The following is a 14,861-nucleotide window of genomic DNA, read 5'->3' on the forward strand; positions in this document are numbered from 1 at the left end:
AATGCGCGGCATGTGTACTTGATGATACCTGATAATGTTGAAATCCCATTCCTATACTGGTAATGTAGCGAGGAAAGGGATTCGCCTGTTGCAAGGAATCTGTGTGAAAAGTCAAAAACAATTATTAATGCAAAATAACTGCAACAACAGGAAGAGACACATTTTCCAGTATACTGAAGTCTGCTTTGGAGGAAAAACAATAAAAATTGGCTTACCGGAGAGTGACCATCAAACGCTCCGGTGGTGAGATGGAGAAGCGGCAGTAGGTGTCACGTCTCCGGATCAGTTCTCCAACCCTGTCCAGCAAAAGAATCAAAAGTTTCCACTTTCATCCTCGTATAAAGGAAAAACTTCTCTGGATTTCCTCGCAACGCCAGATATAACGTTGCAAAGACTCCCAGTGTCATCCTCTGTGTGGTTATAGGGTGAATCCAGAAACGACGTCGGCGCAGACGCATGATGCGCTGCCTTTGTCGCTCCTTCTCCATGACAACTGCTGCCAAAGAATTGGCCTCAAAAGTAAAATCAATGTAAGCCTGCGCGATGTTTCCAATAATAGCTTCCATCTTGCTCAAAAACAACATCCTCTCAACAGGGTGTAAAACCAAGGTATTTATAGGTTTTCCTTTGAATACCAGTAGCCAATGGTGGCTTTTGGGCGTGTTTTAAAAACCGGATCCAGCAAAAAAACGGACGAAACGGATGGAAAAACGGATGCACCGGTTCCGTTTTTTTTGCCGGATTATGCCGGATCCGGCAAAAAACTGGAACTGGTGCATCCGTTTTCCACATTTTATGCCAGATCCGGCGATGCGGCATGGCGCCGCATTGCACCTGATAGAGAAAAACTGATGTCTGAAAGTAGCCTAACTGCTTCACGTCTTTACAAAATGTGAAGTGGTTTAAAGATGAACAAGACTAAAAATGAACAGCAAGCCATTTTTACATTGCATATTTTGTTTACATTTATTGAGCACTTTTTCAGGCCGTTACGCTCCATAACGACGCCATGTACATATACCCTTACATATACCCTGTACATATAGTCCATTTTTGGCTCTGCACAGAAATACCTTTCATTACTAGTAATATGTCAACATAAAGCTTTTGACCCAAATAAAAACCGTATACAGATCGGCCTCATTAGTGGCAGCAGTAAGTAACCAAGATTTTTACAGAATCTTGGAGAATAGATCAGTGTAGCTTTATTGAATATATATTTGGACAAAATTTACATGTCCATTCTAAACAGTACTAAAACTAAATTTTCTTCATTGTACATGACCATTAGTCCTTTCCTTTATTAGTTCCTAGCAGAGAACCATAGCTAATTAAAACATGTTACAGTGGAAACTATATATGTAAACAGTTTTCAAGCAAAATTATTTGCCAATTCATATTTCAGTACATAATTCCTATGAGGAATAATTATTCTATAAGTTTTTTATACACTGGCAGGTTCCTGGTTTCAACTTGCTGATTGAACTCAGTATCTTGCCAATGTTAGACATCACTTTCCTGTTTTTGAGAAGAAGATATATATCAGCTGTAAACGGGCCAGACCACAACAGGAAATGTCGCAGCGATAGAACGTACATACATTTATGTAACTGAACGTCAGCGTTGCACAACTTGATTCCGAGAGAACGGTCACGGGAACTACTATGGGCATCTGTAGCGGTTCTTCAGAAATGTACAGGCAGAAGTCACTTCTTTTTCCGGTGTCCATCATTGTCGTAGGCCTAGTATATCTGCAGTTTGTTTTAGAGCAATCTCTTCCAGAAATGCAGCGTCTATGTTATCTTCCTCAAATGGGTTTAATGCTGAAATAAACAGATTACATACAAGATAAAAGTCTATCATGCCTACAATGAAATTCCCATGCCGAGAGGGGTTCACCATCCTTGAGATGAAAAAAACTGTGCTCTCAGAAGGGTATGCCACTTAACACTGCACTTTCCCTTTCTGCAGTTTTATGTGGGCTACTTATGATCAAGCGGGTGCTAAAACATAACGGAAAGACCAAATAGAGGACAGCAGCCATGTGTCCAGACACTGAGAAACATGTACAACTATGAACTGTAGGCACGGTCCATCAGCCCTTAAAGCTGTAGATCAGTGGATCGATAAATATCACTTTGGGAAACCTCAATATCCGATACACAAACTCCTACAAATTAACTGAGACGTTGTTGCTAGAACGTAAAAATATTACCATCTTTACTGAAATACTATATAACAATTAGATAAAAATGTAGTCATTTTAGGTATCATGGAGGTGAGGAGCAAAGGCAAATGTAGTAATGGTTATAACATATTAAGTATTGTTGTAAAGATATATATTTAAGTCCATTCGAGTAAAAAAATAAAAATCTAGTCTAAAATTGTTTTTCCATCACTTCTCAAAATGTACCAGTGAGAAAAAAAAATTATAAATTAAAAGTTATTTCCTGCATTTCCAGAGTGAAGGGAATTAAAGAGACTGGAATTCATGACATCTCGTCGTCTTATCATTCAGTTACCTGGCTTATTAGACTACAGTTTGGCTGTACAGTAGGTGACAGACCGGCTGGGCCTGCGTTGAGGGTAGAGAGAGGGAGAATGGGAAAGGGAGAGGTGTTATTGCCCCAGGTACATGGAGGTGCCTAACCGCACTCATCGTCCCTTACTATATCGGAGTGCACAGTTAAATTCTGGTGGAACAGAGATGTGGTCCTCCTGTATTACCTCTCACCGTTCTGTAAGCGGCAGGTCGCTTTACACCTGTGGCCTACCGAACTCTAGGAGCATGCTTGCGCAGGTGGAGTGATAATGTCACCATGTCACTTCGCCTATGCTCAAACGCTGACTATGCCAGTGGACTTAGACTATATAAGGTTTATTTATTGCATTGTATGAGGGGCTTGTTGGGGTCCCATACTGTATGTAGTGGGCTGCCAGGGCCATGAAAAGTCTAGGACTCCATGAGAAAGGTGGTCACCTGTAAGTCACTATGTCTGCACTGTAATCTCTTAGCATTCCTTCAGAAGTGGCATCTAGTTCTTGTAGATCATGTAACAAAAATCCTTACTTTCAGCAGCACATAGCCCTGTGTTATCAGGAGTTGTACTTCCGATACCATGATAATATGGATGGGGACAGAGTGATTGATTAGTGTTTTTTTTCTACCACATCATTCTTTGTCCATCTCTGTATAGAGGCCGGTAAACAAACGGCGAATGACTTGAATAGTCGATTGGTGCTTGTTTAATGGCCCAAATTCAGCTTGCACCTTAAATGTTTTTGTGTGATGGTACAAATATTAGTATTTGGGACTCAACTATTAATTGTTGCCCAGAGCCACTTTGTCTAAAACCAGCCCTGCTGACAGAGCTTCATCCCATCGGAAGCATGGACGTCCCATCCATCCGTCACCTGACTCCGCAGCTAGATGCACACAGGGAGTGACCCATTTTCAATCCAGAAATAAAAGTACTTTTTTATAGATGGTTCTATTTTTACTCTCTTTCGTTAATGTCTCAATTACTTTTATTGAAGTCATCAGAAAAAGTGGTTCGACACGTATCCTGAGAAGTGAAGGTGCTGGACTGTGAGAAATATTGTTCATGCTTGGTGAAATCCCATCAATAACTAAATTCTGTACTAAAGCTGGATATCTTCAGTTTTATAACAATCTTTTCTGCATTATCTTTTACTTTGGCAAAATAAAGCTAATCTTCACATGCTGCTGGGATTTCTGCCCAATTACCGCAAGTCAGTGGGGGTTCCGGAATCTCACAGCCTGGGCAATCAGCAGCTATTAGGCAAACACTTCCCCTGCAGCCTTCCATCTAATATGTGGACTCTGCAAATCTGCAGGATGAACATCACGGTGAATATGAACGTTACCTCTATCTTCCACTTCTGATAGCATCATTATTAAATAATTCAGTGGGAGAAAGTTAATGTACAGCGGAGATCGATCCGCCGGTGAATGCGAAGTAACCTGCAAAAAATAACAATATGAAATAGAAACATTAGTGTGACTTAATGATACTAATAAAGAACTAAACTTAAAGGGGTATTCCCATCTTAAAGATCCTATCCCAATATGTGGTAGAAATTAGTAATATGCCAATTACAATTGTCACCATGATAGAGACTCAGAATTGATACACTAGATTGTATCGGCTGACAAATGGATAAATGAGAACCTATCACAAATATATAGCAGAAACATGAGCAAAAGCTCCAAAAGAATGCGACAAAAGATCCAAAGATAATAGAATAAAAAATAAATTTTATTAATACATTACAAACAGACAGATGACAAGTGAGGGAACAAGGGGACAATGAATTATGTCACATCCACAACTGCATGGGTATAGCAAAAAAGAGTGCTGGATCTACTGAGGCCTAACTGGCTGAAATACTAATCAATATAATGTAATATATCCCCTTGTTCCCTCACTTGTCATCTGTCTATTTGTAATGTATTAATAAAATTTATTTTTTATTCTATTATCTTTGGACCTTTTGTCGCATTCTTTTGGAGCTTTTGCTCATGTTTCTGCCCAATATGTGGTAGGTGTAATAATAATATTTGCAAATACCTCGAGATAGAAATGTAGTATAGTTCTTCTGATTCGCTGTGTCCCTTACCCCATGTGCAGGGCATTGCAGTAGCTTAGGTGTCACTGGATACAACCACTCATATAGTAACAGTTTGTTAACTAGTAGTTAGTGGTCGTAACCATGGATACTTAAGCTACTGCAATGCCCTGCACATAGGGTAAGCAACACAGTGAATCAGAAGAACTATACCTGGTTTCTAATTGGAGTTATTTGCTAGTATGATTATTATTACTACAACTACACTTACTACATATTGGGATAGTATCTTGGAGATGGGAATATCCCTTTAATTATTTACCACTTTAAGTGATCACTAAATCAATACCACATACATAAATAATAATACGTTAAAATTTGTTAAATCAGGCATCATTGGAATCAAACAAACGCCAATTAGACAAATACACTGGATTATAAGACGACCGTAGAAACAAACTAATTTGTAAAACTAGAGAACCTCCAGGAAGAAGATTTAAAATCTAAGACTTGAATTCAACATTGGAATTGGTTTTCTGCTTTGTCTTCATCCATCTTAAGTCAGCTAGTTGGCAAAGTTACTTTTCGTCAGGACTGTTCTCTTGCTCACCTCCTTTGTGTTAAGCCTGAAGAGCAGCTTTTTCACATACTTCATAGCAATGACGTTATTGCTGATGGCATGGTCCCACAAGTTATGGATCTTTTCAGAAATGTTCTGGATGAGATGAAAAAAATAACAATGAATGTGATCATGTGGAATGTTCTCTCATGTCCTGTGTATGAGAGGGTCACAGCTCAGCACTGAGTATGTACAGTAGGATTTCCCGACACTAAGGCTAGTTTCACACTTGCTTTTTTTTGCAGCGCGTTTTTCCCGCAAAAAAACGCATTGAAAAAACGCATACAAAAGCATACAACTGCTGCGTTTTTTTCAAGCATTTTTATAAGCATGCATGAAAAAAACGCAGCGTTTTTATGCGTTTGTATGCGTTTTTAGTGCGTTTTTACCGCGTTTGCGTTTTTTTCCAACATTAGTTGGCCCCTCACACTAACCCAAACCATGACTTTACTAACCCTAACCCTGACCCTAACCCTAACCCTGACCCTAACCCTGACCCTAACCCTTAACCAAACCATACTTAACCCTAACCCAAACCCTAAACCCTAACTAACCCTAACCCTGACCCTAACCCTAACCCTGACCCTAACCCTAACCCTGACCCTAACCCTTAACCAAACCATACTTAACCCTAACCCTGACCCTAACCCTAACCCTGACCCTAACCCTTAACCAAACCATACTTAACCCTAACCCTGACCCTAACCCTGACCCTAACCCTAACCCTGACCCTAACCCTTAACCAAACCATACTTAACCCTAACCCTGACCCTAACCCCAACCCTAACCCTGACCCTAACCCTTAACCAAACCATAATTAACCCTGACCCTAACCCTGACCCTAACCCTTAACCAAACCATACTTAACCCTAACCCTGACCCTAACCCTTAACCAAACCATACTTAACCCTAACCCTAACCCCAACCCTGACCCTTAACCAAACCATACTTAACCCTAACCCCAACCCTAACCCTGACCCTGACCCTAACCCTAAACCCCTAAATTCCATGGTTAAAAAAAAAAAACGCATGTGCAAAAAAACGCATACATGAGCATGCCAGTGCGCATGTATGCGCATCCATAGGCTATAATGGCCATTTTTAGCGCAAAACGTGCGCATATGTGCGCATGCGCTTTTTTGCAGGGCCAAAAAATGCAACATGCTGCGTCTGGAAAATCCAAACGCACACCCCAAAAAAACGCAGCGCATGAAAATCGCATACATGCGCTTACCAGCGCGCAGGTATGCGCACCCATGTTAAATATAGGGGAAAAAACGCATGCGCAGGTATGCGTTTTTTTCCAGCGCTAAAAAACGCAAATGTGAAACCAGCCTTAGTGGGTTTATATGCTGGAAAAGGAAATCCTGGAGCCGCGTGCCCCAGACTTTGTCTCCTATCGTCCAGACCTCATCTTTATCAGAAATAAAAATATACAATTCAACTACATGGAAAATGTCACATTATATTTTACCTAATGCAGTTTGTAGAAGAAAATAGACCTGTAATCTTCCCAGTGCACAGACAACATACCTCTGGTAGTCGCAGAATTATGCTACACTTCAGTTTTTCATTTCTTTCATTATCATCCAGTTCTGTAAAGAAACAAACATGCAATGCACATTGAGACGCCCACTACCTCCGCCAGTGACAATGAAAAAAGTTTAAAGGGATATCAGGGTCCATTTCATTTTTTTCCTATTGAGTCCAAGAACTTACATGTAGGTAGTTGCTAACTACAGGCATGTTCTGCCCTGCGCTAATTTCTGCTGGGTCCGAGCGGTCACAGGCTGCTCCTGACAACGATTGTACTGCTTCTTGTGAAGACACGCTGACATATTAGCAGTGTCTCTTCCCCCTACGCTTTTGACAAGGCTGGACTGTTATACTGTTCGACAACTAGCTCACCGCTAGCCAAATGTGGGGATCTGGCTGTCAATCAGCATGATGGTTGGCAGTCACACCCCATCGACAGAGCTGACTGGAAGAGGAAGAGCTGCTCTCTCCATGTGAAGCAGCAGAATCACCGTCAGGAGCGGTCTGTGACCACTCTGAGCCAGCGCCAGGCAGAACAAGCAGATAGTTAGCAACTACCTGCCTTTCACACACACACACACAAAGGGTGAAATAATTATTGAACACTTCACCAATTTTCTAAGTAAATATATTTCTAAAGGTGCTATTGACACAAAATTCTTACCAGATGTCGGTCACAATCCATCCAATCCACACAGGCAAAGAAATCAAACCAAAGATGTCTATAAATTATGTGTAATAATGAGAAATGACACAGGGAAAAAGTATTGAACATGCTAACTGAAATTTAATGAATTCTTTCTGCAAAACCTTTGTTGGTGATGACAGCTTCATAATGCCTCCTGAATGGAGAAACTAATTGCATGCATTGCTTTGATGTGATTTGGGCCCATTCTTCTACACCATAAATGTTATACTGGATTCAGGTCAGGTGATTGTCTGGGCCAGACTGGGCCATTCTAGCAGTTTTATTTTCTTTCTCTGAAAGCGGTTGAGAGTTTCCTTGGCTGTGTGTTTGGGATCATTGTCTTGCTGAAATGTCAACTCTCATTTCATCTTCATCAGCCTGGTAGATGGCAGCAGATTTTTATCAAGAATGTTAAGGTGCATTTGTTCATTCATTCTTCAATTATTTGAAGTTTGCCAAAGCCGTATGCAGAAAAACACCCCCCACACAATGATGTTCCCACCTCCAAACTACACCGTTGGTATGGTGTTTTTGGTGTGATATACAGTGCCTTTTGGCCTCCAATCATAGTGTGAATTATGGCATCCAAGAGTTTAATTTTTGTCTCATATGACCAAACTATATTCTCTCAGAATTTCACAGGCTTGTCTAACGGTTGTTGAGAAAACTTTAAACGCACTTGAACATGCTTTTTGTTCAGCAATGGAGTCTTGCGTGGTGAGTGTGTGCATACAGGCCATGAAGGTTGAGTGCATTACTTATTTTCTTTGAAACAACTGTATTTGCCGATTCAATGTCTTTCTGTATGTCTCCACAGGTGGTCCTTGGCTGTTGGAAACTCTACTGATAATTTGTTTCACTCTTCTGTCTGAAATCTTGCGGGCAGCACCTGGTCATTTCTGGTTTATAGTGAAATACTATTCTTTCCACTTCCAGATTATGGCCCCAGCAGTCCTCAATGAAACTATCAGTAGTTTAGAAATTCTTTTGTACCCAATGACATGAGCATGTTTTGCAACAATAAGGTTGGAAAGGTCTTTAAACAGCTCACTGGTTTTACCCATCATGAGATGTTTCTTGTGTGGCACTTTGGTAATAAGACACCTTTTTATAGGCCATCAGTTGAACCAGTTGATATTATTTCTCAATAAGTGGCAGGATTGCCTTCTAGTTACCGATAGATTTCAGCTGGTGTCATGACTTTTTGCACTTCTTTCTTCATGTGTTCAGTACTCATTATTACACATAATTTATGGACCTCTATGGTATGATTTCTTTGCCTGTGTGATTTGGATGGGTTGTTACCGACTTCTGGTGAGACTTTCATGCCAATAGAACATTTAGAATATATAAAAATCACACATGCATGCATACATACATACAGCGGGTGAAATGAGCTTTGAACACGTCACCAGTTTTCTAAGTAAATATATTTCTAAATATATATTTATTTAGTTTTTCCTCGCAACATAAAACATATAGTATTCATACATTGCATAGGGGTACTAAAGGTTTGGTGAAAAGACTAAAAAACAAGACAAAAGCATAACATCATTAGGGAATAATGTGGCTCCATACTGGTTGAATTTACCTTTCAGTAGTTTAACAACAAAAGTTTCTGTTAAGGTCAAGACTCCGGCATCAATGTATTGAAGCAAATTTCCTAGAGGGAGGCAGCGCACTGCTAGAGCTAGGTGCAATGTGTGGAAACCTGAAATAACAAGAGTTTAGAATAAAATTACAATACTAAGGAGCCACTCAGGTTTTTTCCTCAAGGTTTTTTGAGATTCCCCCCAAAAAAACAGTATGTGTGAAATTAATACATGTACCAGTGTATTCATAATATATATAAGCCTAAAGGATGGGAACATACACCACAGCCAGTGCTTGTGAAGTGTGAACACTTACCAGGAGGTAATGGCATGCCCATTCTGGTTGCAGCATCTGTAATTCGGCACATGACATGAAAAGCAAAATACTCTGAAGAATTTCCATTTCCGTCCCTAAATTAGAATTTAAAATATTAAAAACTGTGCTAATAAGAATTTCATGAATACACTTGTTTACCAAAATTCCAATGTACTATGATATTGGGCATTTTAAAATGGCACCTACGTTTTCCATATCACTGTAGGCATGTTTAGCAGTTTATAGAAAAAAAGGTTTTGATACTGTGTAACAAGTGATGTTGCAAAGCAATTTTTTGAGACTTTGTTATACCATCTGATGAAGAGACATACAAAGTATCTGAAGAAACAAATATATACACAAAAAGAGCAGAGACCTACGGGTACCGTTACACTTAAAGATGCACCAGCGATTCCGACAACAATACAACCTTGTCAGGATCGCTGGTGTGTCGCTACATGATCGCTGGTGAGCTGCCAAACAGGTAGCTTCACCAGTGATCAGCACCAGCGAGGACGCTGGTATCGAAGGTAAATATCGGGTTACTAAGCGGCGCGCGTCACTTAGTTACCTGATATGTACTTTAGAAACCTGCGTGCTCGCACCGGGAGCTGCGAGCATGCAGGTTTCTAAGGTACACATCGGGTTACTAAGTGACGCAAGCTGCTTATTAACCCGATATTTACCTTAGGCCTGTTTCACACTTCAGTTTTTTGTGTCAGTTAAAATCCGCTAAAAAGGCGGAAAGCGGATCCATTCCTACCTGATGTGAACGGATGCCACCGGATCTGTTTTTTTGACGGATCCGCCGAATGAAGAATTTTAAAGGAACCGCTGCCCGGGAAGAGAGGAGAGAGAGAGAGAGGAGAGAGAGGAGAGAGAGAGAGGAGAGGAGAGAGAGAGAGAGAGAGGAGATTTTCTCTGTCCGCCAGAAATGATTTCAGGGTTAAATTTCCTCCTGACTTCATTCCTCCGGGCATGCGATCTATAAAAATGCGGATCCTGCAGTACAAAAAACATTACATGGTCCGTCCAGGCATCTCGGCGGACGCAAAAAAATTGACGGATCCGCAAAAAAATGGATCCAACGGATGGCCATCCGTCAAGATCCGCCGGTAATGCAAGTCAATGGGGAAAAAAACGGATCCGCCAAAAAAATGGCGGATCCGTTTTTTTTTGCAAAAACGGCGGATTTTGACTGATGGTCAAAAATGGAAGTGTGAAACAGGCCTTAGATACCAGCTCCCAGCGTCTGCATAGAGCGCTGGGAGCCTCGCTGATCGCTGGCTCCCGCTGCCACACGCAGCGATGCGCGCTGGCCAGTAGGTGAGCAACGATCAAAAAATGGTCCAGGACGATAGTGAACGATCAGTGATACCTGGTGGGGGGCCAGTCACTGATCCCTGTCACACACAGCGATCTCGGCGAGATTGCTGTGGCGTCACAAAATCAGCGATCTCGCTAGCGAGATCGCTGTGTGTGAAGGGGCCTTTACATAGTAAATGGACATTTAAACAAACTGAGCTCAGAGTCAATCCTTCATTAGCTTAGATAAATGGTGTGCAAGTGTTATTGTCCCAATATCCATGTAAGACAGGGGTCTCAAACTCAATTTACCCGGGGGGCCGCTGGAGGTAGAATCTGGGTGAGGCTGGGCTGCATCAGGTTTTCCACAAGAAAAGCTCTTACAAAAACATTCCAATGTTATCAAATGTCTTTATTTTTTCATCTTATTTTGTGTTAAAAAATAAATTGACAAAATCATTAAAAAAAAAAAATCAATCAGTAATAAATAAAATGAAAATGATAATACAGCAGGTATAGAAGACTGAAGAAACCACATATAGTTGCCGACTAGAGAAAATCATAGTTACTTAACGATAACGGTATTTCTCCGATCCCATGACGGCACCACGGAGAGAGGGGATCCGCCCCACGGGGACAGGAAACCTACAGACAAAAAGGCGGTACCTCTCTCCCGTGTCAGCTGTTTTACAGAGCATTTAATGGAACTCTGGCCTATAACATGAACAACTTTAAGAAAAACAATATTTCTATAATCATTAAACTGCGTAGAGTTGACACCATGTGACTATTTGGCTAAACTATTTTTACAAAAAGTGCGCACCCCACGCGTGTAGGGATGGAATATACGGGTGCCGTCATGGAATCGGAGAAATACCGTTATCGGTAAGTAACTACGATTTTCTCCTTCCCCCATGACAGCACCACGGAGAGAGTTGCAGAGACTATCTATTAGGGGGGGGGACCACTGCCTCCAGCACCCTTCTACCAAAGGTTAGATCTGAGGAGGTGGCTAGGTTCAGCCGATAGTGACTAAAGAAAGTTGAAGGAGAGGACCAAGTAGCGGCTCTACATATCTGCTCAATGGAGATGCCTGCTCTCTCTGCCCATGAAGTTCACACCGCTCTTGTGGAATGGGCCGTTATTCTGCCTGGGATGTCCACGCCTTCTGACGAGTAAGACAAGGTTATGGCGTCCCTTATCCACCTCGCCAACGTGCTCTTTGATGCCTTCCACCCTTTCTTGGCCCCTGAAAGCAGACAAAAAGAGCCCTATCCTTCATACACTCCCTGGTTGCCGCTAAGTATTCCACTAGGCATCTCCTGACGTCTAATGTGTGCAAGGTCTCTTCTCCCTTGTTTTTGGGATTGGGGCAAAAGGAGGGGAGGGAGATTTCCTGGGTTCTGTGGAATCGGGATACTACCTTCGGCAGGTAGGCTGGGTCTGTCGTAAGTACCACCCTATCCTCTAGGATCTGAGTAAACGGAGGGAAGGCTGACAGGGCTTGAATATCACTTATTCTGCAGGCCGATGTCAGGGCTACCAAGAGGGAGGTCTTGAGCGATATCAATTTTAGAGGGGCCTCTTGTAATGGTTCAAAAGGAGGTTTCGACAGGGCTGAGAGTACCAAGTTTAGGTCCCAGGGAGGAGTATTTAGGGAAGGTATTGGTCTGGATCTACCAGCTGCTTTGATGAACCTGGCCACCCACCGGTTTCCTGCCAAGTCATAGTTGTAAAGGGCCCCTAGGGCCACCACCTGAACTTTCAGTGTACTGGTAGCTAAGCCTTGCTCTAAGCCCTTCTGTAGGAACTCTAAGATCATTGATAGAGGAACCACCCCCCCTGTGCTGGCATTTGATACTGAGAGGAATTTCCTCCAGATCCTCCCATACACTCTGGTGGTTACTGGTTTCCTACACCGTAGGAGAGTGGACACTAAATTTTTAGAGAAGCCCCTGTTGGTCAATAGCGCCCTTTCAAATTCCAGGCCATCATATGTAGGTTCCCCACCTGGGGGTGTAGTACTGGGCCCTGTGAGAGCAAGTTCGGAATATCCGGGAGGACCCAAGGGTCGGAGATGGACATTCTCCTCAACCACGAGAACCACGTCCTTCTCGGCCAAAACGGGGCTATTAATATTACCCTTGTCCTGTCCTCCCGAATCTTCCTCAGAACTGATGGAATTAAGACTACTGGAGGAAACGCATAGGCAAGGGGGAAGTGCCAGGGAACCATGAGGGCGTCCAGGGCTACCGGGTTCCCGGAGGGGTCTATGGAGCAGGTGGTTTCCACCTTCTGGTTTGTGCTGTTGGCAAATAGATCTATGCTGGGTATTTCCCATAGTGTCGTGATCTGGGTAAAAAATGCCTGGTTTAATTCCCACTCCCCCTGTCTCAACTGTGTGCGACTTAAGAAGTCTGCCGTTACGTTGTCTGCTCCTTTTATGTGTAGTGCCGTCAGTGAGCCTAGATTTTCCTCTGCCCACTGGAAAATTGATTTTGTCACTTCCCTTAGGGCATGGGATCTTGTCCCCCTCCTGATGGTTCAAGTAGGCTACTACTGTGCGGTTGTCCGAAAATACCCTTACGTTGTGGGACTTGAGGGAGTTCAGAAAGTACCGGAGGGTGAGTTTTACCAAGAGCTCCTTCATATTTGAGGAGGCTCTTCCTTCGTCCCTCATCCAAACCCCTTGTGCTACCTGGTTGTCCAAGTGGGACCGGGCCCCCCACCCCCTGGGGCTTGCGTCTGTGGTAAGGACTTGAGATATCGCCAATACCCAAGGGACTCCCCGGGCTAGGTTGGATGGTTCCTCCCACCACTCTAGTGAGTGGGCTGTTTCGGGTGTAATGTCTAACTGCCCTTCTAAATTTCCGTGAAGGGAAACCTCTGCGGCTAGTATCTCCCACTGGAGATCCCTTGTATGGGCTTGGGCCCACCGTACAGCCGGGATGCAGGCTGTCATTGAGCCGAGCAGGGACATGGCTTTCCTTAGTGTTGTCGCTGTGTGCATTTTCGCGACTGTCGCTATCTGCCTCATGTGCGTCATTTTCCCTTCTGGGAGGCGACACTCTTGTCTGAGCGAGTCTATGGTGATGCCCAGGTACTCCTGTACTTGACTCGGAGTCGTCCGAGATTTCGGCAGGTTTAGCAGCCAGTCTAGATTGGTTAGTGTTTCTATAGTCCGGTTTAGCTGATCACTGCAGTGAGAAGGGGAGTTGCCTACCACTAGAAAGTCATCTAGGTATGGAACTATGAGTACATCCTGCTCCCTTAGATGTGCCATGACTTCTGCTATGATTTTTGTGAACACTCTCGGAGCGATGGCCAGCCCGAATGGGAGGGCCTTGAACTGGTAGTGCCTTATTTCTCCTTTCATAGTAACTGCAATCCTGAGATACTGGCGATAGTCTATGTGTATGGGGACGTGATAGTACGCGTCTTTTAAGTCGAGCACTGTCATGAAGCAGGCGGGAAACATGGATTTTTGTGAGTACTCACCGTAAAATCCTTTTCTCTGAGACACTCATTGGGGGGCACAGATACTGTGGGTGTATGCTTCTGCCGCTAGGAGGCTGACACTAAGTGAAAAAAAGAGGTTAGCTCCTCCGCAGTATACACCCTCGCCCCTATTGCGGGCGGAAATCAGTTTGGTGCCAAAGCAGTAGGAGGACAAAAAAATCAGCCTTAATACAGGTACAACATGTCCAAAGGAAAACACCACCCTTATATCAAATAAGTAAACACATATTCATTTAAACAAGAGCCAACTGACTAATAGGGTGGGTGCTGTGTCCCCCAATGAGCGTCTCGGAGAAAAGGATTTTACGGTGAGTACTCACAAAAATCCATGTTTCTCCTTTGTCTCATTGGGGGACACAGATACTGTGGGACGTCCTACAGCAGTCCCTGGGTGGGAGATTGACTCACCGATCCAAGCCACATGCACCTCCTGTTTAAAGGTGCGCCACCGTTGCTTGGAGACTCCTTCTACCCAGGCTTGCATCCGCCGAGGCCTGAGTATGGATATCATGTTTGGCAAGTGTGTGCAGGCTGGACCAGGTTGCTGCCTTGCAAACCTGTTCTGTCGAAGCCTGGTGCCGAAGCGCCCAAGAGGCGCCCACCGACCGGGTAGAGTGCGCTCTGATCCCTGCCGGAATCGGCGTGCCTCTAATGCAGTAGGACTCCTGAATAGTCAAACGAATCCATCTGGCTATA

General features: G+C 43.2%; 1 protein-coding gene across 1 annotated transcript in view; it reads right to left on the reverse strand.

Annotated features, from left to right (window-relative positions):
• Window positions 1-939: 939 nt before the first annotated feature.
• The window catches only part of GSAP (gamma-secretase activating protein), a 178,259-nt gene continuing 164,337 nt past the window's right edge, over window positions 940-14,861 (reverse strand). The window contains exons 26-31 of the mRNA XM_073573649.1: window positions 9,342-9,436; window positions 9,025-9,144; window positions 6,743-6,804; window positions 5,201-5,305; window positions 3,889-3,985; window positions 940-1,823 (exon numbers count right to left, since the gene is read on the reverse strand). Coding sequence (XP_073429750.1) covers window positions 1,729-1,823; window positions 3,889-3,985; window positions 5,201-5,305; window positions 6,743-6,804; window positions 9,025-9,144; window positions 9,342-9,436 — 574 coding nt within the window. The 3' untranslated portion in view covers window positions 940-1,728. The remainder of the gene's footprint in view (window positions 1,824-3,888; window positions 3,986-5,200; window positions 5,306-6,742; window positions 6,805-9,024; window positions 9,145-9,341; window positions 9,437-14,861) is intronic.

Source organism: Dendrobates tinctorius, unplaced genomic scaffold (assembly GCF_039654945.1).
Source record: "Dendrobates tinctorius isolate UK_male_01 unplaced genomic scaffold, ASM3965494v1 ptg000035l, whole genome shotgun sequence".
Classification (NCBI taxonomy): Eukaryota; Metazoa; Chordata; class Amphibia; order Anura; family Dendrobatidae; genus Dendrobates; species Dendrobates tinctorius.